General features: G+C 48.8%; 8 protein-coding genes across 8 annotated transcripts; 4 read left to right on the top strand and 4 right to left on the bottom strand.

Moving 5' to 3' along the window:
- Positions 1 to 445: 445 nt before the first annotated feature.
- DSM5745_07399 (MFS transporter) lies at positions 446 to 2,231 on the bottom strand (the record flags this gene model as incomplete). The annotated part of the gene is made up of 2 exons (XM_026749415.1): positions 446 to 2,040; positions 2,090 to 2,231. The coding sequence occupies 2 exons, from the start codon at positions 2,229 to 2,231 to the stop codon at positions 446 to 448; spliced, it is 1,737 nt and encodes a 578-aa protein (XP_026602505.1).
- Positions 2,232 to 3,389: 1,158 nt separating this feature from the next.
- Positions 3,390 to 6,709, top strand: DSM5745_07398 (mediator of RNA polymerase II transcription subunit 14; the record flags this gene model as incomplete). The annotated part of the gene is made up of 2 exons (XM_026749414.1): positions 3,390 to 4,046; positions 4,097 to 6,709. The coding sequence occupies 2 exons, from the start codon at positions 3,390 to 3,392 to the stop codon at positions 6,707 to 6,709; spliced, it is 3,270 nt and encodes a 1,089-aa protein (XP_026602504.1).
- A 442-nt stretch (positions 6,710 to 7,151) lies between these two features.
- Positions 7,152 to 9,383, bottom strand: DSM5745_07397 (DNA polymerase epsilon noncatalytic subunit; the record flags this gene model as incomplete). The annotated part of the gene is made up of 1 exon (XM_026749413.1): positions 7,152 to 9,383. The coding sequence occupies one exon, from the start codon at positions 9,381 to 9,383 to the stop codon at positions 7,152 to 7,154; it is 2,232 nt and encodes a 743-aa protein (XP_026602503.1).
- Positions 9,384 to 9,858: 475 nt separating this feature from the next.
- On the top strand, positions 9,859 to 11,292 carry DSM5745_07396 (SHNi-TPR domain-containing protein; the record flags this gene model as incomplete). The annotated part of the gene is made up of 2 exons (XM_026749412.1): positions 9,859 to 10,923; positions 10,993 to 11,292. The coding sequence occupies 2 exons, from the start codon at positions 9,859 to 9,861 to the stop codon at positions 11,290 to 11,292; spliced, it is 1,365 nt and encodes a 454-aa protein (XP_026602502.1).
- Positions 11,293 to 11,780: 488 nt separating this feature from the next.
- DSM5745_07395 (actin family protein) lies at positions 11,781 to 13,334 on the bottom strand (the record flags this gene model as incomplete). The annotated part of the gene is made up of 3 exons (XM_026749411.1): positions 11,781 to 12,657; positions 12,711 to 13,209; positions 13,292 to 13,334. The coding sequence occupies 3 exons, from the start codon at positions 13,332 to 13,334 to the stop codon at positions 11,781 to 11,783; spliced, it is 1,419 nt and encodes a 472-aa protein (XP_026602501.1).
- Positions 13,335 to 13,668: 334 nt separating this feature from the next.
- DSM5745_07394 (telomere length and silencing 1 family protein) lies at positions 13,669 to 14,810 on the top strand (the record flags this gene model as incomplete). The annotated part of the gene is made up of 3 exons (XM_026749410.1): positions 13,669 to 14,042; positions 14,123 to 14,487; positions 14,566 to 14,810. The coding sequence occupies 3 exons, from the start codon at positions 13,669 to 13,671 to the stop codon at positions 14,808 to 14,810; spliced, it is 984 nt and encodes a 327-aa protein (XP_026602500.1).
- A 2,210-nt stretch (positions 14,811 to 17,020) lies between these two features.
- On the top strand, positions 17,021 to 19,189 carry DSM5745_07393 (transient receptor potential ion channel family protein; the record flags this gene model as incomplete). The annotated part of the gene is made up of 2 exons (XM_026749409.1): positions 17,021 to 18,839; positions 18,900 to 19,189. 2 exons carry the CDS (start codon positions 17,021 to 17,023, stop codon positions 19,187 to 19,189), a joined length of 2,109 nt encoding a protein of 702 aa, XP_026602499.1.
- A 915-nt stretch (positions 19,190 to 20,104) lies between these two features.
- On the bottom strand, positions 20,105 to 22,332 carry DSM5745_07392 (GTPase-activating protein GYP1; the record flags this gene model as incomplete). The annotated part of the gene is made up of 8 exons (XM_026749408.1): positions 20,105 to 20,269; positions 20,320 to 20,412; positions 20,488 to 21,371; positions 21,427 to 21,917; positions 21,982 to 22,101; positions 22,162 to 22,171; positions 22,242 to 22,264; positions 22,310 to 22,332. 8 exons carry the CDS (start codon positions 22,330 to 22,332, stop codon positions 20,105 to 20,107), a joined length of 1,809 nt encoding a protein of 602 aa, XP_026602498.1.
- Positions 22,333 to 22,587: the final 255 nt, after the last annotated feature.

Here is a 22,587-nt window from a genome sequence, read left to right as displayed (position 1 = left end):
ATGTAGGGGCCAGTGAATGAACAGGTGAATGTATGGAGTGGAGTTGAGGCCAGTCTGTTCTTTCCGTGGCACAGCTTCTTATTGGCGTCCCGCCTTGCAAGGGGCCACCCGATTTGGAACCACCGGGGGACCGGGGGAGCGATACGCGCCTCCTAGAATATTTGCCAGGGCAATAATCGTAATATCACAAAGTACCGTTACTGGGATGAGCCCTCCAGCATATTATCTTCAGAGTATGGAGTAGGGAGTACCTGTAACATTAAGTGAGTCGAACTATCCCTGTCATATGAGCACCCCTGGAAACCAGAACTGATAGTGCATATGGATATATTTGAATTAAGAATAGACTGGTATAAATGATTTGGTTTCCGGGTCGAACCACTAGGAGTCCAGAAACAATCCAAATAAAGCCACGCGTTAACCGTTTACTTCGAGCTGCAGAATATCAAGAGCCTTGTGGAGCCTGCTGCTGCGGGAATGTTCCATAGTTATGCTCTTCGGGGCTTGAATGCTCTTCCAGCACATCCGACAAGGCAAGTGCGTCCCGCTTTCCTCTATCTGCATCCACAAGAAGCATTAGCGGCAGAGGGAGAAGGATAAGCACCGCGAGAAAAAAGAATGCAGGACGAATCTCCCCATAACGATCCGTGATGAACCCAACAATCGCCGGTCCAAATATACTGGATCCTTTATCAGTGATAGCGTAAAGCGAATAGAAAGATGCTTCGTAACCGGGAGGAATCAGCTGCCCAAAGAAACTTCGGCAATACGATGAGAGCCCTCCCATAACGATTCCATATACGACTCCCAATGGGAACATTTCCCACGGTCTTTGGAGCCCCAAATAGCCGAGATTCTTGACGGCCGGAATGAATCCCAATAGACCATAGAGGGGTACAAGCTCAAATAAGAGGATACAAGCGATGATAGTCTGGGAGGCGCGGAGGTCCAATGCTCGTGAAACGTAGCTCCAAGAAAAGGCCCCTAGAACTCCTGAAATCATTGTTATCACGTTAATCATCCCTAGCGCTGCTGGTTCCATGTTCAGCTGGGTTTTGGCGAAAAGAACAGCGGTCCCGCTAACAGTGGCGATTCCATCGCTCAGGAGGAACCACGATGCAAGAAATAGTAGAAGATCCTTCAGATGTCGCGTCCGCATTGCTGTTCGACCAAGCGACTTCCAAGCGAACGCCATGTAACCAAGCCATGACTGCTGGGCCTTGCCGTCCTGCATACGCAGCAATGGAGGACCAGGACGCGGCCTAAGCCAGAAAGCCGCAGGTATAGTAAACACTAACCACCAAAGACCAATCAAGAAGAGAACGACGCGCAGCGAAAACGTAGTCTGGTGGGTCCGGACAATAACAAGTATACATAATCCTTGTAGCAAGACAGCGCTGATATAGCCGATGCCAATCCCATACGACGATATCTGCGTGGACAGTATCAACTCCTTTGATGCGTCTGACAAAGGCGCTTCGTCTGGAGACACACCGTCGGCCTGTAGAAGCGGCGTTCGCGACCCATCCATGGCAGTTGCTTGAACGTCGCTTTCCGTCGGATTGGCATGCTTGAGTAACGAAGGATGATATCGGACCAATAGGGGTAGAAAAGAGTTCAACAGTACAAATGATGCCCCGAGACAGGTATTAGCCACAATCGCAAATAGCCCACCGAGTAAGTATAGTTTCGAGGCAACAGAGAGGAAGAACATTGTAGAAATTGAACCGATGGCCGCAAATGTCACCAAAAGTGTCTTGCGATAGCTTCCGTGGTCTGCAGCACCTGACATTGAGATAATCAGAATGGCTTGAATGAAAACACTCACGGAGAAAGTGTACATCGCGAAGCTGGCGGTGTTGACTTCGGCTCCAAGAATGTAAACAATACACTGCCCCGAAACAGCGGCTTTAGTGTTCTGCCAATTAGCATGGAGATTCTCCGGAGTCTTCCAGGTTGCAGTGCATGGTGTTGTTTTGTCTGAGAACAGGACGCCGCGTTCTCGAGCCATCTGCTCTAATGTGATAGGTAAAAATGACCCTATCAAGCATCAGAGAGACTCCTACAGCAACAGAGCAACATCTCTTACCCATTGCACACACTGTAAAGACCTCTGCAGCCCAGCCATAACTATACCACCCGATAAGCTCTTTCTTACTTGTTGGTCGGGTGTCATCGCCGGGGTATTGCGGGCGAAGAAGCCCAGGCTCAGTGACTTCATCTTGCTCCATGTTGACACGAATAGAGGTAATGTCTGATGACTAACGCTCGAGGTTCAACATCTGCAAGCCCGTATTTCTTGTGGTAGTTTATTCTTGACGCATATTCGCTGCATATCGGTCAGTGTATTCCGTATGACCTTGGAGAATTTTTGATGCAACAACTGAAGAAAGCAAAAGTGTGGGCTTAGATTTAGGTATGGATTGTGGAGAGGAGAAGTACCCAGCCTCAGAACATATGTTCAAGCAAAAGAGTATGTTGGCAGTTCTGGGGTGGGTTTAGACCCCGATGATGCAATTGTACGGCGTATAAACTTGGGCGAGTTACGAGACCGTTTAAAACTCGAGCATAAGTCGTAAGCTGAGACAGTAAAGCATTATAAGAGATACAGGACGGTCAGAGATGATTTATTCAGTCGAGCTGGAAGTGAGGTGAGAGAGAGCTCCATCAGCAGACCGGGGTAGAGGCAAGCCTACGCACCAGGCAGCAAGGCATCAAGCTTTGTTGCTGTGTCTCCAGAGGCTGATCCCGTGTTCCATGCATTTGCATCCTCTATTCTCTATCATCAAGTCCTTCGAGCCGCGAATACGTCTTACTGATTTCTTCCTGCGCATCTTATATGTCACTCTGAAATAATCTGAGTCAATGACATCCCTCTTATACAAGGTCAATCACTGCTTTCCGAAAGTCCTACCACTCTGTCATAAACTTTACCTATCCTAATTCTTAGACCTCGGGCATTTTCTACCTACTAGCGGCCTTACTTTACATCTCACTCTTCTGAGACAGCAGCGCATTGCCTCGTGGCGACTTACTGGTGAGAGCGCTGTGCTGGAGTCGACCAATTACACGTATCTTATAACTCATCACTGCGAACGATCGTATCAACCCCGCCGCAGTTGTCCGCAAAGTCCCTCTCTGTTAATTTAGGTCGCTCTGAGGCTCAGATACGAGACATCGCCAGCAGACGTCGCTACTACGGCCTAAGCAATATATATGGCGCCGCGCTGAAGATTCTGAACCATAGAGGGTAAAGGGAAGCCAACCCTGGCGCGCCCTAAGCCTCGGACAGCGCACCAAATCAGATCACTCTGCCCTGCACGGGGTGAGGAAGAAAAGGGCCTGGGTCTCTTGGGTTTCTTTATTTCGGTAATATGCCAGGCGTCGTTATGGGTCAAAATCATGCCGGTGAACCAGGATCAGACGCGCATGATCAGACGAATGGTATCACATTCAGTCAATCAGGAAACTCCGTCGGTCTACAAAATGGATCACTACGTACCAATGGAGTTCAGCATCCTGATCGTCACCGAAACGATGAGTTTACCAAGATGATGCTGCCCGCAACGGATGACCCGCCTAAATTGCAGCACATCGTTCAAGGCTTTTTTCCTCTGTCGAAATTACTCAATCGGTCAACGCAACAGTGCTGGAATGATCTCGCAGAATTAGTCGCAGAGCTCTCGGAGATCCAAATCCCATCCCATGATTTCAACACCTCGCCAATATCCACCACTGGCAAGGTGCTCGGAAATCAATCTCCAGAAAACCTGCGAAAAAAGCTTCGCGTCCTGGAGTTTGCCCAAGCGAAGCGAGGGGAGTTCATCAAACTCCTCGTACTCTCACAATGGAGCAGACAAGCTGCAGATGTAAGCAGGTTGGTTGATATTCAGAACTTCATTCGTACGCAGCACCAGGCCTATGGGGGAGCCTTGCAATGCCTGGGCGATATGAAGAGGGACCTTGTTCGGGCACAGGTGGCGAATCCAGACCTAACCACTGCTTTGGAGGTATTGTCCAAGGAGGAGGTCATTTCCATGCCAGATGTAAGCTTCGGCCCTATATTCACAAATCCCGTCTAACCTCCATTGTCTAGCTTGGGTATAGACCTCCGAAACCCCTGACACCGAAATCCACCCTGAGAAAGCTGCGTAAAATCAACAGAATCATCAGCATGAGATTGTCGTTACATGACAAGATCCCTTATGCCTTCCAAAAGTACCGAGTTCATGATGGCCGCGTGACATTCATTGTACCCGGAGAGTTTGAACTTGATTTATCCATTGGAGAAGAGGATGCTGAATCTCAATTCTTCTTCGTTGACATCCGCTTTCTTTTCAACCCCTCACCCTCGGTTCCAGCAGGTCGAATTTTTAGTGAACTTGATATCAAGATCAATGATATTCTTCGAAGTGGCGGATTACCCGAATGTTTCGATTGGCTGCACAATCTCACGCTAACGAACAAAATAAGCATACTCACTAGGCAGGCTTCTGAGATGAGCAGAAGTATTTGGTCCAATGGCTTGCGCATTGAATTGTTACACAGGACTTTGGTTTTACAGTACTGGGCATCGAAACCTGGCACAAAAAGTTGGCTTGAGATTGGTATACGACGAGGCGCTCGGAAAACCCCTGTCGGTGAGCCGTCTTCGCCGTCATTGGGCTTGCGCTGGATGAGGGATGGACAGGAAGTGGGTTCAGACAATATCGAGTTTGATACGGATAACCTTTCTGTGGATCGCCTTCTTCGAAGTGCCATTGCTTTGCACATTTCCTACACACTGTCTTCTGTTTTCAGCAGGATTCGCGAAAAGCTTCTTTATTCAAATGGTTCATTGTCATTACGCGCTCACCTTACCAGCGTCGAACCCAGCGAGTGCGAACTTGATGTTCAACTGACGGCATCCCGTCGACTCCGAGTTGCGATCGAGCCTTTGTCTGGAGTTGTAGTCTTAGCAGCTACACCAAATACCCTCGAACGAATTGACACTGATCGCAATGTGGATCGACCGATGATTGACGATATAGTATCTCGCGTCGGACGACTTCGCTGTGCTGCTGCGATAGAACAGGTAGAATCCCAGATGAAGATGCTTGGATTCAGCTCGATAAGCCCAAGGAATCTAGGGATCGACGCTCGAAGCGTATTTCCCGCCAATGTTTTAAGATTCTCCTTTTTCGGGCATCGTCTTTGGGAGCGTACCTGGTTACTTGCCGCAACGAGTAGTATGGATGGCGATAACTGGTGGATCATTCAGACTCAACCAGCGGATTCTACAACGACCGATCGTACCTTCGATACATTGACTCATGCCAGCACTGCTGTTTGCTCGGCACAGGTTATTTGCAACATGCTACTACCCGCACAGCAGACAGGCTACTCGTCACTTGCCGATCTGGGCCATTGCTTGACAGGGTTCTTGGCCATATATGCGAATGCGCGCTTCTTGGAAGATTTGCAGTATATCAAGACCTGGCCGCCTCTGGAGCATCTCAAGATTGGACCTGGCCTTCAAATCCCAGACCTCAACATCGAGTACGAGGCAACGAGGCTTCCGGAGACCCTGCGAATAGCTTTACCCGCGGGCGTAAAAATGAAAGCATTCATTAAAAAGACAGTTCGCCTGGCCTTTCATGGAGTGGATCAACACAGAAACGTCGCTATAATGGTTGCGTACGGCAACATGTATAGTTCTTTTCCCGCCTTGAGTGATTTAATTCCAGAAGACGACCGTTCGCTCGTCCTTCAAAAAACAGGAACCAGTTTTGCACTTCGTCTGGTTGCCTCCCCTGGCTATCCCGTCGTTGCTACCCTCTTTGAAAATCTCCAAAGACTCGAAAGTGTGTTATCGATATACGAGGTCCTTCGACGAAAGAAGCTAAATACATGTTCTCTATCATTGTCCCATCTGGGCTTCGTCTACGGGCCCGGCAGAGATCTATTTGCACAATTCGATATCAAAACTCAGGTTCAATCTACTACGAAAGCAGATGCTCTGAAGCTCGTGCTTGGAACGGGACCTTTATTCTATCTCTATCTGGGCATAAGTTTTGGTCACTCGAATCCCCATCGCAGGATACAAGGATCTTTGGCATCCAACCTGAACCGGCCTACAGCCGACGCTGGTCTGGACACTTTCACAGAACTATTATCATTTACGCTTCCCGTGATGCGAGCCTTCGACCAGCTCATGGCGACTACCTCTCATACTGAGTCATTAAAAGTGCATGTTACTGTGCGTCACGCAACGTCTTACCAGATCCACTACCCTCTCGAGGGATGTCGGTTCCTATTAGGGGTTCGCCAGCATCAAAACCAACCCGTCTGGGTTCTCAAGGACGTGCCTAGTTCCCAGGAAGGGCCTGGCGAACTTGAGTTTAAACGAAAACTTTTGAGAAGTCTATATGACTCCAAAGGCACTGGCTGGAGAGGACTCGGCAGCGGGATCATTGCAGAGCCTGATCATGTCGGAAATTTATTGGCTGAACTGGACAAATTCATGATCTCGATCAGAGCTGATGTGACTTCAAAACCTCCGGATAGTAAACCTCCCCGTGACAGCCCTGCCACCAACGATCAGCCGCCAGCCATTGGACTTGCTAAGGCAGCAGCAACTCCTGATACGCGCGAGGGTTTAACTATTAGATCTTCACAGCAGAGACCAGACCCTGCTCCACAACCCACGGATGTGATCATGATCGATTAATGGCCTTCTCCTTGGTTTCAATTGATGCATGAAAAATGGTCATTCATTTGCCCTCTATATCCCTATCTGCGGGGTTATTAGGACCAAGTGTACTTTTTCATTTAGCGATGTTAGTGACCTTTGTTATTTTGAAAACATAGCTTCCGGAGGTTGCATTTGTATATCAAATATAAAGCTAATGATTCAGATAATTGCCAAGCTGCGGCTTATATCACCTCGTAGACTAACGGCCCTAGCATATACAATAATCTCATTCCATTTAGCCCTCTATTACTTTATCTGTTGCCGTCTATTATCTAGGAACCCTTTGGAATGCCCGCGAGTTCTGCATACATACATACGTTTATTGGTGGACATGGTTCCTAGAATCCTACCAGTCTTTTCCATCTGGCTTACGGCCCGTTCCTGACATTGAGAATTGATATTATCTGTACCTAGCTAACTAGAAACGGTCTTCTTTCACCCGACCTCTATTCTTCAGCACATCGTACTCGATCCAAGTCACGGTCGATAAGTCACTTTCGGGTAGAAACCTTGCAGGATTCATAACATGACACCCTTCATATGTTAAGCAGAACGGCACAGTCTCGGAATCTGCCAGAATGAATGCAGTCGGTAGTGGATACAGCTGTAGGGATGACGCATAGTCCCATAAGACAGGGCGCAAAGACTGAGGGAAAGGAGACATAGTGCCTTGGTCCAGTACGGATTTGACAAGTTTCCGGGCCGAGAGTATAGCGGCAGGGGTTTGATTAGTATTATCAGCCCCTTGATGGTCTTGAACATGAATTTGATCTCCATCGTTGACATCGTTGATGGCGCTGCTCGAACTGTCTTCAATATCAGTAGCATTATGGCCGACAGTCATGGCATTTCGTCTAAGACGGCCCGAAATATCATCGCGAAGAATTGCAATGTCATGAACAGGGCCAAACAGAGAGATGCGCGATGGGTTGGTGGTCCAAACAGCCTCTCCAGGAGGCTCTGACACTTGATTTCGGTCCAGCTGAGAATTTGCTGTTGCAAACGCACGTTTCACTCTGGAAGTGAACAGATCCGGAACTGCATGCCGCGGTATCGCAGAGGACGCACCTGCTGAGAAGCTCGAAGACCAGGGATCATTGTCACCTGGCACAAAGACAAACGTAGACCGCTGTAGCAACGAGGGAAAGTCGGACAATACTAATGCAAGCATGTCGAAACATTCCTTGTACTCGATGCTCCCGCTGTGGTCCCCGCCATTGATTATTGCTTTCTGAACAAAGTTTCCAGCAAGAACAAATAGCACAGGGCGTTCTTGCAAGACTGCGTCATTGTATAGACTAAAGACTTTCCTCAAGGCATCCATGGTCTTCATATTGTCAAGATTGACTTCCCCCATGATGACAATCTTGAAGCGACGATTTAACGTAACCCCATCGTGGGCCTCTTGCAGACACCGTGTCTGGATTTGTCTCATACGGGAACCTTGAGCGCGCTCACTTCCTACACCGAGGAAGTCTACCCAGCCAAATCCGCCGCTAGAGCTGATGTGTTGGCTTTTCTCATGAATATTCATTCCAAGCGAAGTGTCTCGTCGTTCACAAGGCGGACCACAAATGGTGACTCCGACAAATTTGCCTCCTATCGCGCCTCCGATGCCGCTATTTCCGCCTAACGTAGAGCCCCTGATATTTTCTTCCTCCTCGTAGATACCATCGACGAGTACAAACATACCCGGCGTGAGCCAGGCGCCACTCTCCGGAATGAGATGAGCATGACTCAGGTCCAAAACAATACTGCCCGTCAAGTCCGTAAGAGACAGTTCGCCGGTAGGGGACATAGACAGTAGACCAATTAGCAGATGGGATGTACCGCTTCTACCAAGCAGGTTCGCAACAGGAGTAAGCCGATAACACTGGGTTTTGGCAAACGAGGACGAGGGCCGCTGCAGAGTGGAAGCAGCTAGCGAAACCTGGAACGACTCGTTTCGCAGTAGGCGCTGATGTACAATGTTATAACGGTCTCGGAATAACGCTGTCTTGCGAGAGGGCTGTGGAAACAAAGAGGGCTTTGTTTTCGCAACTTCAAAATGCTTCTTCTCTGCATTGTAGGAGAGCCTCGGTGTATCAAACGCACCGGTGATTTTGATCCAATGCCGGGGGTGGACCACCGGGTCATCCGACTCACTCGGTGCTTTATCAGCAGTCGTTGTTATTGTTGAAGTGGAGGGCTGTAAGCTGTGAATCCCGCCAACGCTTGCGCTTCGTGGTGATCCTTCTTTTGGCGCGCTTTTCGAACTGATCACTCTACCGCCGCTCATATTTCCTTCCATTGTCTCGAGGATGGCTTTTAGTGAAGCCCCCTTGCCTTCCTCGACGATAACGCCGCCCCCGGACTTTCTCCAACTCTTTGCAACCTCATCGAGCACGCGTTCCGCAAGACCTTCTTCGCGCCATCCTGAGCCGCAGTGCTTACCAACAAATGCCGCTAAAGATTGGAGGGAAGAGGACGACAGTGTTAAGTTGTGTTTTCTGGTAAAAGTACGGAACGCGACAGGTCGGAGTGTGGCAGCGGGAAGTAGAATCGGGAGTATGGATGTTCTGGTCGCAATCGAGGTAAGCTTGTTTGACCTCATGGGATGAGCAGGAGTACCAAATGCCGGTGACGACGAAGGCACAGGGTCTGAATTCATCATGGCGCGGGGGTGTCAAATTGGTTCATAAACCGAGAACTAGCCCGTAGATGCTTCTCTTGACCTAGGGAGAGCTCGTTAGCTTAAGCCGAACAGAAGCTTTGCGAAAAGAAATATAACTATGTCTAACAATATTTGAGAACTTGCAGTTGACCGAATGTGTTTGAACGTCGTCGTCGCTCCCGGTATACAAATGGGGGCGATTAGATATGACATGCTTTTGGCCAGAGACGCGTGATGCCGCGCCACGCGTGTCCGTACTCCATAGTAAGTTAGGTACCTAGGTAACGGACGGAAGCGATTTGACCTTTTTTGTTCGAGTTGTAAGTGCCATTTGTCTTTCATTCTAATTTTTTTTGGACCGCGCTCTCCTTTCTAGAGCCCTTCTATTGATTTGGTAAGTATACCTGAGCACCTGGTTCTAAAATAGCATTTTTGTTCTTTTCCTAATTGCCTAGAGGAACCCTCGCGAATCATGGATGCTAGAAATCCGGTCGAGTTGCCTGTCGGCGATGCACGCAAGAAATTGGAATCGTTAATCAAGCGCGCCGCTGCAAAAGATGCTATTAAGGACTACAATGCGGCTGCGGAACTCTACTCAGAAGCTACTGAAATTCAGGCTCACTTGAACGGAGAACTATCCCTCGAGAACGCCGATCTTCTGTTCACCTACGGGAAAGCTTTATACAACGTCGCTATTAGCAAGAGTGATGTTCTCGGCTCAAAGGTCGCCGGGAAGACGCAACCGCAGCCGGTGCCAGAAGAAAAGGGCGCTCCAGTCAAACCGGTCCCGGTTGCTGATAACCTCATCAAGAATGCCGTGTCTTCAAGCTCCTCGATCCAGGAAATGAAGCCCCGGGAAGTGGTTTCACAAGACGCCGGGAGCAAAGCGTATTTCCAGTTTACTGGCGACGAAAATTTCGACACTGACTCGGACGAGGATGACGACAATGTTGCTGCTGCTGCGGAAGAAGAAGAAGAAGAAGATGATGATGATGACGATTTCGCAAACGCTTTCGAGGTCCTTGACTTGGCTCGGATCCTCTATCACAAGAAGTTGAACGCTTTTGAAGAAAAGAATGGGAAAGGCAAATCCACAGATTCTGTACCGGAACTCAAGGACATTAAGGAGCACTTGGCTGATACATACGACCTCCAAGCTGAGATTTCACTAGAGGGCGAGAGATTTTCAGATGCTGTCACAGATCTAAAGACAGCACTCGAACTCAGACAGTCGCTGTTTCCAATGGAAGACCCATCGATTGCTGAATGTCATTACAAACTGTCTCTTGCCCTTGAGTTCGGCGCCGTTAAGCATGATGATGAATCAGGAGGTGAAATCAAGCCTGTCAAGGTGGATGAGGAAATGAGGAAAGAGGCAGTCACTCAAATGGAAAGAGCTATTGAGAGTTGCAGTGTCAGAATGGCTCAAGAGCAGAAAAAGATGGAAACAGATGATTCCTTGGATGAGGACAAGCGTACAGCTCTAAACCGGAGAATAGCCAATGTGAAGGAAATTATATCAGACATGGAGCAGAGGGTGAGTCTTCGGCGGCTCGAACACTATCTCGTTCCGTGATTCCTGCTGACTTGTTTTCTGCCTTTGTAGCTGCTCGATCTTCGACGTCCACCGGTATCTGTCGAGAAGGGACTCGAGGACCAGGATGAAAATATGATCAAAGGAATTCTGGGGCAAATCATGGGCGAGTCGGACAGCAGCAAACAGACCCTGCTTGACGTTGCTACACAAAATGCCACCGATCTCTCCGCATTTGTCAAGCGCAAGCCAGCCAGCAGCAGGCCATCCCAATCGGATAACTCTGCTTCAAAGCGCCCTGTACAAGGGGATGCAATTAAAGGAGACCCCAAGAGACCTCGAGTGGATGATGGCGATGCAGAGGCCAATTGATGAATTTTGCTCTGCCTTCACCATGATTCTTTATATGATACCCTGGTACACTTGCTAACAATTCAGTCACCGTTGCAGTTTGTTAGATCTCATACAAACAAAGTTACTATTCTCAGGAGGCATAACCCATGTTAACTGCCCTATACTGCTGTTTTCGGCTTACCCCCCCAGTCTGAACAACATATGTAGGTAATGAAAAAGCATTATTAGTAGTACCTGAAATCTCCTTACGTCCATGAACAGGAATATAGGCCGACTTCTGTTCCAGATAGATTGAGCCCAAACATGCACTTTTGCAGACCGAGCAGAAAAGGGCAAAAACGCCAAGAACACAACCACATGCCGGGCTACAGACTGACACAGACAACTTTAATCACAACTTCAATCACGGTTCGCTGTCTTAGAGGATAGCCGCAAGGAACAAAAAGAGCATAAACAGAATGAAGAGAAAGGATTAAAGAGAAAGGATTAAAGAGAAAGGATTAAAGCTATTTGCAGCGCTTTTCAACAATGTTCGGACCGTGCTCGTCAAACTCTTTCTTTGAAATCCACATTTGATGGAATGTGCCCAGACTAGCCAGGATGCTTCCACCGATCCAGGAACTGAATCTGCGTTCGGACGTGTTTCCTGGCGCAGAGATCCTGACGCGGGGTCCTGGGTACAGTTGCATGAGCTCCTGATTAAGGCGGTCCGTGAATCCATAGAGCAAGCTCGAAGCACCTGTAACAACAACATTCGCCAGTAAATGAGGACGGAGGTCGACATCGACCCCATTCAAAGCAGCTTTGACTAATTCAGAAACAGTCTGAGCTTGTGTGGGTGCCGGGAATAAAGAGTCAGGATCAGGTATGGCGGCTTTGGCGTCGAATAGCGACTCAACAACCCTGTAGCGATCGACGCCGAACACTTGGTTATATCCGTCAGGGAACTCGAACGGCCGGCCTGGCGAGCTCCGCGCCATTTCCTCGTTAGGGACGCCATTGGGACCTGGGGCCGAAAGTTTCGTGGGGCCAGGCCACACTTGCACGACGCACTCTTTAAACTCGGAAAGTGTGCGCTCTTCAAGCAGGCTACGGTAGGAGGCGTCGGGCGTTCTATCGGGTGGGAATGTCTTGTACTTGGCCTGAGGAGGCTGGCCAGCGTCCACCGCTGTTTTTGAAGAAATCAGGTAGTGAGGCGTGATAGTAATGGGCTGCGGTGTATTTGACTTGAACAGGGCGCGAACCTGGGACGAGATATAATCCCCACCTAAAGGCGAGTGCTGAACGCCGCGCTTGAGCACCATGCCATCGTGAACTGGAGTGATAGAGATATTGGAAGCACCAATGTCAATGACAAGAGCGGAGGCCTTGCCGGCAGCAAATCTGGAGTGAGGAGAGTCAGTCTGATGACCAATGTCGCGATCTTTCAGACTTACGCTGCCAGAACACCATTCCTCGCAAGGTAGAAAGCCGGTGCCCCCCATTTTTCCATTGCAATTTCGATTGTCTTTTCGCGAGCCTTGGTGGGATTCCAGCTGCATTCGGACATTAGCAGAGGGCTGTCTGCGAGAGGTTTCTCGTCGGTTTCTAGACCCTCCATCTCGGTTGGCAGTTCACCATCGGGCACATCATTTAGACCGTTATGCAATGGATTGCCAGGTTTCGCACCCGTAAGACGCGACGTAAACGAGTACTCCCACAGTTTTTCTGCCATGTCCCAATCCTCTACAATACCATCCCTGCCCATGGGATTCCCGATTGACAGCCCAGGACGCGGAGTGACGAAGACATCGTCACCAAAGATAATTTTATCTTGATCCTCAAAAGAGTACTTTCCATAGTATGTTGGAATGAGAGATTTTGGTGTATCTTCGCCTGCGAAGCCGGCGCGCGTGCTTGAAAACCCGGGATCCAGGACGATGGCTGAAACCTCATCTAAACGTGCCGAAGACATTAGCATTTTATCTTGGAAGGCAATAATGACGGATGGAGGACTCCTGCTACTCTCACCACGTACCTCCACCGTATTCGGCAGCTGAAGGAGGAACCGAAGGGTTCATCGTTGAATTCGAAGAGTGTAGGGCGGAATGGAGAGAAGAGACCGGTGCACCAACAGGACTCCCTTGCTAGGAGGAAGTATACTAGGATCGAGGTCTGCAGCGATTGTAGGATGAGGCTTAAAAAGTAAATGCCCGTGATTCAAGAAGCGCAGAGTGACAGAAGGGATTAAATGGAGAACTTGCGGGTGTGGTGCGGCTCCAGGAAAATCACAAGCTTTGGAGACAGGCGATTTGATGACGGTGGATAACCGTACTTAACCCACCCGGCCGCAGTTCATCTTTCTCCAGCTAACACCCTAAATATCCTTGCGCATCACCACACTTTACATTCACCATGGAAACAGACTGCGACCCAGATTCTGGAATTCTGTTTCGTCCGGTAAAACGAAGAAAATACCAGCGGCGTCGGCTGGAGGACACCGGCAGCCAACAAGAAACCCAAGCTTCAAACGAGGCTACCTTAAAATCCCAATATCCCCATAACGATTCAGAATTCGGACAGGCCGCTGACACTCTTCGACTTCGACGGCTTCGTCGCTCCCGCAAGGGCGGCATAGAGTTCTCAACGACGCCGCGACCTACAACAGACATGGACCGAGCTTCTCTTTCAGTGGCGACGGAAGAGGACATGGAGAGCGAGCGACTAAGAGCCATGTGCGATCGCTTCACAGCTCATACTGGGCAAACACTGGATGTTGATAAGCATATGTACGGAATTCCCTTGCGCTGCCGTTGGCTACGCTTTCTGCTCCCTCCTCAGCTTTTGCGATGGAGACTAACAATATAAGGATGGCCTATATAGAATCCGAGCTAGCTAAACGATATCAACGTGGTACTCCTAGCCTCTCACATGACATGTCTGATCCCAGTGCAACTACGCTGAGCAGAGCCAACAACTCTCTATCTACCGCCGATCTCCCCGAGCGCGAGCCCGCTTCTCTGGGGAAGCTACACGAGATAGACCTTGGCCAAGAGGCCAAATTGCGAAATATCGCTCGAACTGAAGAGGCAACAAAGAAGATGAATGGCTATGAAGACGAGCCGTCAGCGGAGCGTTCGTCTTCCAAGCAAACAACCCGATATCGAAAACGGCGGACAAGCAAAGATATTGAGAGAGACCGGCTAGTGGAGGAGGTATTGCGCGAGAGCAAACGTATGTGTCTTCTACTTGATCCATAAACTCTATACCTGGCACTTCGCTTGTTCCTTTAGCTAACGTCTATGGCTTTAGTGGATGTCTATGATGAACCGGAAGAAGATAAAGTGGCAGCCGACGATCAAGCGGCTGACGATAGGGTTGCGGAGCAGTTCCGACGGGATTTTCTTGATGCCGTCCAGTCGCGTCGCCGGGTCGCCCGGACGAAACCTACGAAACAGCCTGGCAAAACTGAGACCCCCAAAGGCCCTAAGCTAGGAGGTAGTAGGAGTGCAAGAGCGGCAATGCGTGAAATGCAAGAGAGGGGCTCGCGGAAGTAAGATCCTGTCTGCTCTTAAAATGTGGTAGGGCTGATACACTTGATCTGATCTCGATTCTCAAAGAACTTGGTCAGCTGCGATGGTAGAGTATCTAGTCTACTATGCACTTCAAACTACCCAGGGAGCATTGACGGAATCTCGGGAGTGGGACAGGGCTCTTGGTACTGCTGATGGCGTGCCTCTTGTCAGAGATTGCACGAACAAGCCCTGGAAAGTCCTCAGTTTGACATACAACTGTACGGACTCACGGAGTACATATAGATAACTGACACTTCTATGGAAAACTCCGCGAACTACCTAAGAACAACAAAAATAATCAACTCCTGCCATATAATGATATAATGTTTTCCTTCCTGTCTCGTGTTTAGTGAAGTGGGTCATGTGCTACATGCATAGCAAACGTTACAATGTGCTGGCAGACTGGCTGTGAATTATTCAGGCAGAGGTATCAACTCACGGGATGTTAATTAAAGCATAATTAAACTGTGTCAAGCTACCTGTGTCAATAATATTTTTAAGACAGTTGGAGGGCCTGCTTGATGGTAAAAAAGATTTTAAGTATAAGTAGTATTGTGGTACACAACCAGCTCAATTGAAGGAGTATCCTCTCTGTTTGTAGGTAAAACAAGGGAACAGAGAATATATACCACGAAGCACACCAAAAAACCAAGATCTTAGCCACAGGTTAGGGGTTGTGAGTTGTGACAGTGTGACTTGGGAACCAGGAGAGCATAGGTGGGGTAAATTATTGTTAATAACAACAGGCGATCATCAGCGGACTTGGCCATAAATGGCATGAACTTGACTTTGAGGTCTTGTCACCAGATTACTACTACTAGTAGAGTACTGGAGAATGAAACAGAGAATCTAGGCATGACAACTGGAAAATAGTACTAGACCCATTACCAGCTTTTGGGTCAACCATCAACCACGCAGAGTTGTGGGTGTTCTGATCCATCCTGTCCTGGGATTCATGGTCCTACTACTAGTAACTAGATCCTCTACTACTACATACAATCTACACTATTATTATTGTTATCATCATCATTCCTGGCTGCCCCATCGCCTACTCTCAGTTGACAGTCTTACAGTACAGACTACTGAATAGAGCACCCTGCGGAATGAGGAGTCCACTTTCCAACTACCTTACCCACTTCTAATTATTCTGGTAACCATGTTATACGGTTATACAGGGACACCTAGGCATTCACCTGCCCTCCCAGGTATTATGTGTAATATACATGATTCCTGAATATTATCTGCAGGATCAGCTCGACGGCTGTTGGCCTTAAAAACATAGTGTGCCTCATGAGACTAAAAGTGCAGACCACAGGCACGAGGTCTAGAACTTGGCTAAAAATGAAGCAGCGATTTTCAGACTCCGGAGATCCAGTCAAGAGTCTCAGAGTCTCAGACCCATCCACACGCCAATGAGCATCCACTTCTATCCCGGCCTGAGACACTCAGGGGCAACCCGTTGCAGCCTTCAGCCACCTAGGCTTTCTTCTTGCATTCCTATTAGACATTGCTCTGGCAAATCGTGGCTAATTTAGGCTACTTTTGTATCTAGCGGCGGCGCGGCCTGACGACCTCGATTCTGGGATCTCTTATGTGTTTTCGATGGGCGAGTGTTTCCAGCATGAGCCCTTCCTTCCCCCAGCTTCTCTTCTGCTGACATCTCTGTGCGTTTGCGGTCTTCTTGACTGCTCAGTCATTCACTATCAATCTTTCATTCATCATCTCACTTCTGCGACACTCGTTTGAGATATCTCCTTCGTGTTTGTCTTTGCCGTCGCCGTACCATCTGTGTCTTTTGTTTTGCTCCTCCCTTTCAAGAAAGCTGAACTCTCAAAAGCGCCCACGAGCGCGTACGAGAAGGAAAAAGCGGAAGACTTCTATCAACCAGTCCAAAAAGCATTCTAGCACGGCTCTGCTATTGCTTGACTAAATATTCTCCTGTTGAACAATTGCATCCTTTCAGTCTTGTGTCTTCTCTCAACGCCCCATTCATTTTCCTTCTTGCATTCCGCACAGGTTGACCCTGCTTCTCTATTTCTGATCAAATCGACTGGTGCGAAAGATCAGACTTTGCTTGAATAACACCGTTCTAATCATCGTGGTATATTCATAGCGCCGCTCTATTGCAGTGTCTCATAGAGTCGCATGTCTTTTTTGCTCGAAACTGCGACCAACAACTCATGCTTGCCAATATGCTAGGCTTAATATATTCGCTGCTATTACTGTTGGCTGCCAGGGGGTATGCCGCTGACACCCTGAGCACAGGGAGTCTTTCAACTTGCTTGACTGATTCCGATATTCAGGTGAACAAGCTGGACATAAGTTTTTCTCGGTCTACCAAGAAAATCACTTTTGACGTGTCTGGCACAAACACCAAAGTCCAAAATGTCACGGCATCACTATCAGTCACTGCCTATGGTAAAGAAGTCTATACCAAGGAGTTTGATCCATGTGACAGCGCAAATTACGTTGAAAAGCTTTGCCCTGTTCCAGCTGGCACGTTCTCCGCGACAGGTTCCCAGACAATCCCCGACGAATTTGTGAGCCAGATTCCGGCAATTGCGTTCTCCATTCCAGACTTGGACGGAGTGGCTAAGCTCGAATTGAAGTCAAAGGACGACGGCAATGAGGTGGCCTGCATTGAGTCCGAACTGAGCAATGGAAAATCAGCGGAAGTCCCTGCTGTTTCTTATGCCGCTGCCGGCATGGCTGGGGCTGCACTGGCCTTGAGTGGACTTTCAGCCTTGGGCTCTGCCGGTCACGTCGGCTCTGCTACTTCTAGTCCTGGGTTTGGAGAAGTTATGGGTTGGTTTCACACCATGGCCACCACTGGCATGCTTAGTGTCAGCTATCCCAAAGTCTACAGCAGCTTCGCAAAGAACTTCGCGTTTAGCACTGGCTTGATACCACTGGCCCAGATGCAGCATTCGATCGACAACTTCAGGCGACTAACGGGCGGTAATCTTACCGAGAATAACTACGACTATTGGCAGGACGTGAGCGCTTCGTCATCTTCCGCTAACCAAAAGAGATCACTCGAAATGCTACTCGGAGCAGCACGGCTAGTTGTGCGTGAAGTGGAAGCTTCGGTGAACAGCACGTCTTCCGGCAATGCTACCTCGAGTAGCGAAGAGAGTCTCCTTTCAGCGGATGGAATCTCTAAATTGAGCAACGAGTTGCTTATCCCACAGTCCAATACGTTCATGACCGTTCTTTTGATCTTCGCCATTGTTATCGCGGCAATCACTGTGGGGATTTTGCTCGTCAAGGTAATACTCGAGCTGTGGGCGCTCAATGGCTCCTTCCCTAAAAAGCTCGCCGATTTCCGTGAACATTACTGGGGTCTCCTCGCTAGGACTATCACGAATTTGATCCTCGTTGTTTATTCTATCTGGGTCATGTACTGTGTTTACCAGTTTTCGAAAGGAGATTCTTGGGCGGCACAGCTCCTCGCAGGAGTGACCCTGGCGTTATTCACGGGCGTTCTCGGATTCTTCGCTTTCCGCATAGTACATCTAGCTCGCAAGTATAAAAAATCCGAAGGCGATGCATCCTCGTTGTACGAGAACAAAGAGAACTGGCGAAAATATAGCCTCTTCTACGACAACTACAAGAAGGGCTGCTGGTGGCTCTTTATTCCTGCCATTCTATATATGCTCATCAAAGGCTGCATCATTGCTGGTGCAAATGGGCATGGAATGGTTCAATCTACTGGTCAGCTTGTCGTCGAAGCGCTAATGCTGATTCTTTTACTCTGGCACCGGCCATATGTCGCCAAGTCCACTCAATGGATTAACATCACTATCCAGGTAGTGCGTGTCTTATCTGTCGCCTGCGTGCTGATTTTTGTCGACCGGCTTGGGTTTTCCCAGACAACCAAGACAGTTACAGGCGTTGTTTTGATTGTTGTCCAGTCAGCGTTGACCGGTGTTCTTGCCATCCTTATCGCTGTCAATGCCATTATTCTTTGTTGCCGTGAAAACCCCCATGCTCGGCGGAGAAAGGAGGCTGGTGAGTAACTTTATGCAAAACATATTTGCATCAACCACTAACAGGGCCTTTTTATTTTAGAAAAAATGAACCGCGACATTGATGACCTCACTCCTCTTGACGCTCGTGATTCACTTTTGATGGATCACCCACCTCGCAAAGACCACTCGGAAATGAGCAACTTCAATTTTACCGGTCCCTATGAACCTTACCGGGACACCGATCGTCTCGTAGACTCTCGATACCGTGACGATCCCCAATACAGTCGTAACGTGAGCAGAGACAGTCGGGGCAGCCGCAACAGCCGTGAGAGCCATGGCTCTCCTGATGGCCGCCATCCGACAAGGCCCGGGTATGGCTTTGCTTATTGAAACCTAAAGTCGTGAGTCTTGGACTTTGGTGCATTTCCTCGAATATTTCCTGGCAATTCCATCTCCAGCTTTTTGTCGATGCATCTTTTTATCAAGCGCCATATTTGATGACTTTAGCGTTTCTTGTTAATATCTTTTTGACCCACCGTCTCGCTTGTATCACACTCTCTATTGGCTATGTCGGTTATTAGAATCTTTGTACCGTCCCTCCTGTCCATCGCATGCCCTTTAATATAAGACAAAATTGATCCATTGAGTTTGTTGTACACATCAACTCGCGCCGGTAGTTGTCCCGACGGTTTTCCTCCATGAAATATGTTCATGGGACGTCCAGGGCCTGGTTGATGATCCATTATCTGATACAGCGTGAACCCTTGGGGTAGTGCCAACCATATGTATGGAGGTAGCGCTACCGTAGTGTATGGTTCGTCCACGCGTCTCACTCCCAGACCAATAATGCCACATTACATGTTTGCCTTAGGTAAGAATACATCCAAATGTAAAGACAAGAAGATATCCACACCATCTTGTTCTCACGTCATTCCTGTGGTCTGGACCAGGTGTGTGCCCTCCCCGCGCACACCTAAACCCGTCCTTTTTCGGCGGCATGCTGCGCAAGTTCATCAACGAAACCCATTCGGAGGTTTCTCCTATTTCTCAGAGGCAACTGACAGCGAAAATAACCACTCATTGTGCGCATGCCAATTGGTGGTGCGAGTTATTCTCGATGGAAGCTCGATCAACGACCGAGCCAAAACGGATACCGAGCGGTGTTTCAGTAACTCGTGTGTGAGACTGTAGTCAAGAAGCAACCAAAGCGTTGAGAACTGCATTCCCCGACCTAAATCGGCCAGGTTTCGAGCATGACCTTGCCATAGTTGAGACATGTCAAGTATAAGGGCACGGGCAAAGCCGTCACTGAAAGCCATTATCCGGAGTATGATCTCCTGTGCTAGGACGAAGGTGGGCTCGAGAGTCTTGGAAGAGACTCTGCCAGATGAATGCCTCGCTGAGAAGTAGTTCTATATCCTTTTCGGTCCAGTCTCTTGTTGGAAGGGCTTGAAGAAACATCATGATCTCCTAACGAGTTCATCAGTATATTCTCCTAGATGAAGACGGCAAGTGCATACCTGGAAGTCCATTTTTACCAATCGGTCTGTCCATTTCACCAGGAATGCCGCACACACGTACAGATGGAATCGGGAGAAGCCATGCTCTTCGGCCTTCACATGAGTTAGACTAATCACCTGCAGCCACGGGGAGAGAAGATATGCGTAGAGACAAAAATTGAGCCATACCATATACGTGTCCCACATTCTTATTGTGTTTTGTACACTCATTTCCCGCATGAGCAAACAATTCATCCATCGAAAACTAAATTGCATAAACTCCACACCCTCCTGCTCTAAGTGTTTGGCGAGAGTTGCGTCAATACGCATGGTCAGATCCCGCAATGCCCTCACTTGCCGATGAATACCTGGCTGGGCATAAATGTAGTTATCTTGAATACCATCCAATAGTTTCGTCAGACACCAGAACGAATCGGCTTCTACCGCATCCAATACACTTCGAGGGAGCTGGCCCGGATCCATACCTTCCTCAACGTTGAGGTCCGTAACGTAAACACCCAAGAAGACTTGAAAGAGTGGTGTAACAAGGTCATTTATACCTTGAACATAACCACTAGCCGGGTGTCGAATAGCCCAGACGTATAAGATTCTTTCTAGTGACCGTTGGGTAGCTTCGTAGCTATAGAGTTGGATATGTGGGCTTGTGCGAGGAACATCAATACTGATTTGGTGCCATATTGCTTCATCTAGGCCTCGACCACGCCCGGTACTGGAAGATCGCGAGCTCCCAGTCGCTGCGGCGCCGCTGCGCTCGAAGGCCTGTCGAACCCCGTCCAAATATTCCTTCCGTTTTCGCTCGAGAGTGGCGATGCGCCGTTCACTATTTGTGGGGAGGTAGCCTAGGAGTAGTTGCCAAGTCATAGCCCGTACTTCGTCCGGGACGCCCGACCAGGCGAGATTTCGTAATTCCGAGAGAGGCACAGTACTCGCTTGTAAAAGGCGCTTGAATTTGTTGATCCTTGATATGCGACTTGTGTACGCATCAATTTCCTTCGGCTCTGCGTTGTTGGGGGGTGCACCGTGGTTGATGATGTTCAATGCATTTGCCGGATCTTTCAGAACATGTTAGACCATTTCACTGATCGTCTCGAAGCAGCTTTGGCGTACCTCTTAGGATCTCTTTATACTGGGGCCGTAGAATCTTGCCGTCTCCCTTTCGAGCCGTCGGGTACAATGGAATATCGCGTTCCTCGGCAATATCCGAGCTGTTCGCTCGTTGCCTTTTGTTTGATATATTGACGCCAAGGGTTGACGGCTTGCTCTCAGATTTCAGGATTGGTGTCTGAACGGTCTTAGAATGAAATCCATAAGTTTTGCGACTCTCTTTCGTGCGCATGCTTGCGATGCTTGGAAGCCCAAACTCGTCCTCGTCGTCGTCAAAAACAACATCCTCTCCTGCATCGTCTTCATTATCGGCGAGTTTTCCCGCAGCGCCACCATGGTCCCAAGCTCCAAGCTCTTGATTCATGATACCAGAGTATGACGCACGCGGCGGTGCGACCCATAACCCAGGTCGGCGAGGAGAAGGAGTTGCGCGTGTGGAATTGTGGGACGACGAACGAGGAGGTGTCCGGGGTTGTGTATGTTGGGGCAATCCACTGTTGAAGAACGAGGGAACCGGTCAACAAAGGCGTATGATAGCTCGATTCAAAGGGAACTGACTTCGGGATGTTGACGTGAGAATAGGAGGCTCCAATGACAAGGTTCTGATCAGGGGAGTCGGGAGTCTTTTGATACTTTTGGGACGCCGACCTGGCTCTCCAGAAAGAAGAAGTCAATTGTCTGTCAGTTTGTTAGGCACCTAAGCGCGATGCTGAATAAAGAATATTAAAGGCTACTTACTCAGAACGGTCTGTAGATGGGAGTTATCAGCCACTTGATTTTGAATTTCTGCACAGAGAGCTTATGAGGTACGAACCAACCTGGACCATTTCCTTTTGCAGGCCTATTTAGTCACCTCCAAGCGCGAAGACACGGGGAGAGCACGTACCTGCTGCTGGGTCTTTCTAGCATTCATGATTTTGTGAGAGGGAGACCACTCGTGCTGCGGAGATGATGTCAACCGAACAGGTCACCGGTCTGTAGAAGAAGCAGGGGAATTGCGGGGTCTTCGTGACACTAATCGTAGCTATCTAATATATGAAGGTAGGTACGGAGTACTGGGTCAGCACTAGAGACAGTTGAGTCGCTACACGTAGTATGGACAGCGACGTCTCTACTTCTGAGCCCAGGACTCGAATGTGAGAGTTGACTGTCGACTCGTGTCGT

This window comes from Aspergillus mulundensis, assembly GCF_003369625.1.
Source record: "Aspergillus mulundensis strain DSM 5745 chromosome Unknown scaffold_7, whole genome shotgun sequence".
Classification (NCBI taxonomy): domain Eukaryota; kingdom Fungi; phylum Ascomycota; class Eurotiomycetes; order Eurotiales; family Aspergillaceae; genus Aspergillus; species Aspergillus mulundensis.
The sequence above is the reverse complement of the archived record's forward strand: the minus strand, read 5'-3'. Positions and strand labels throughout refer to the sequence as shown.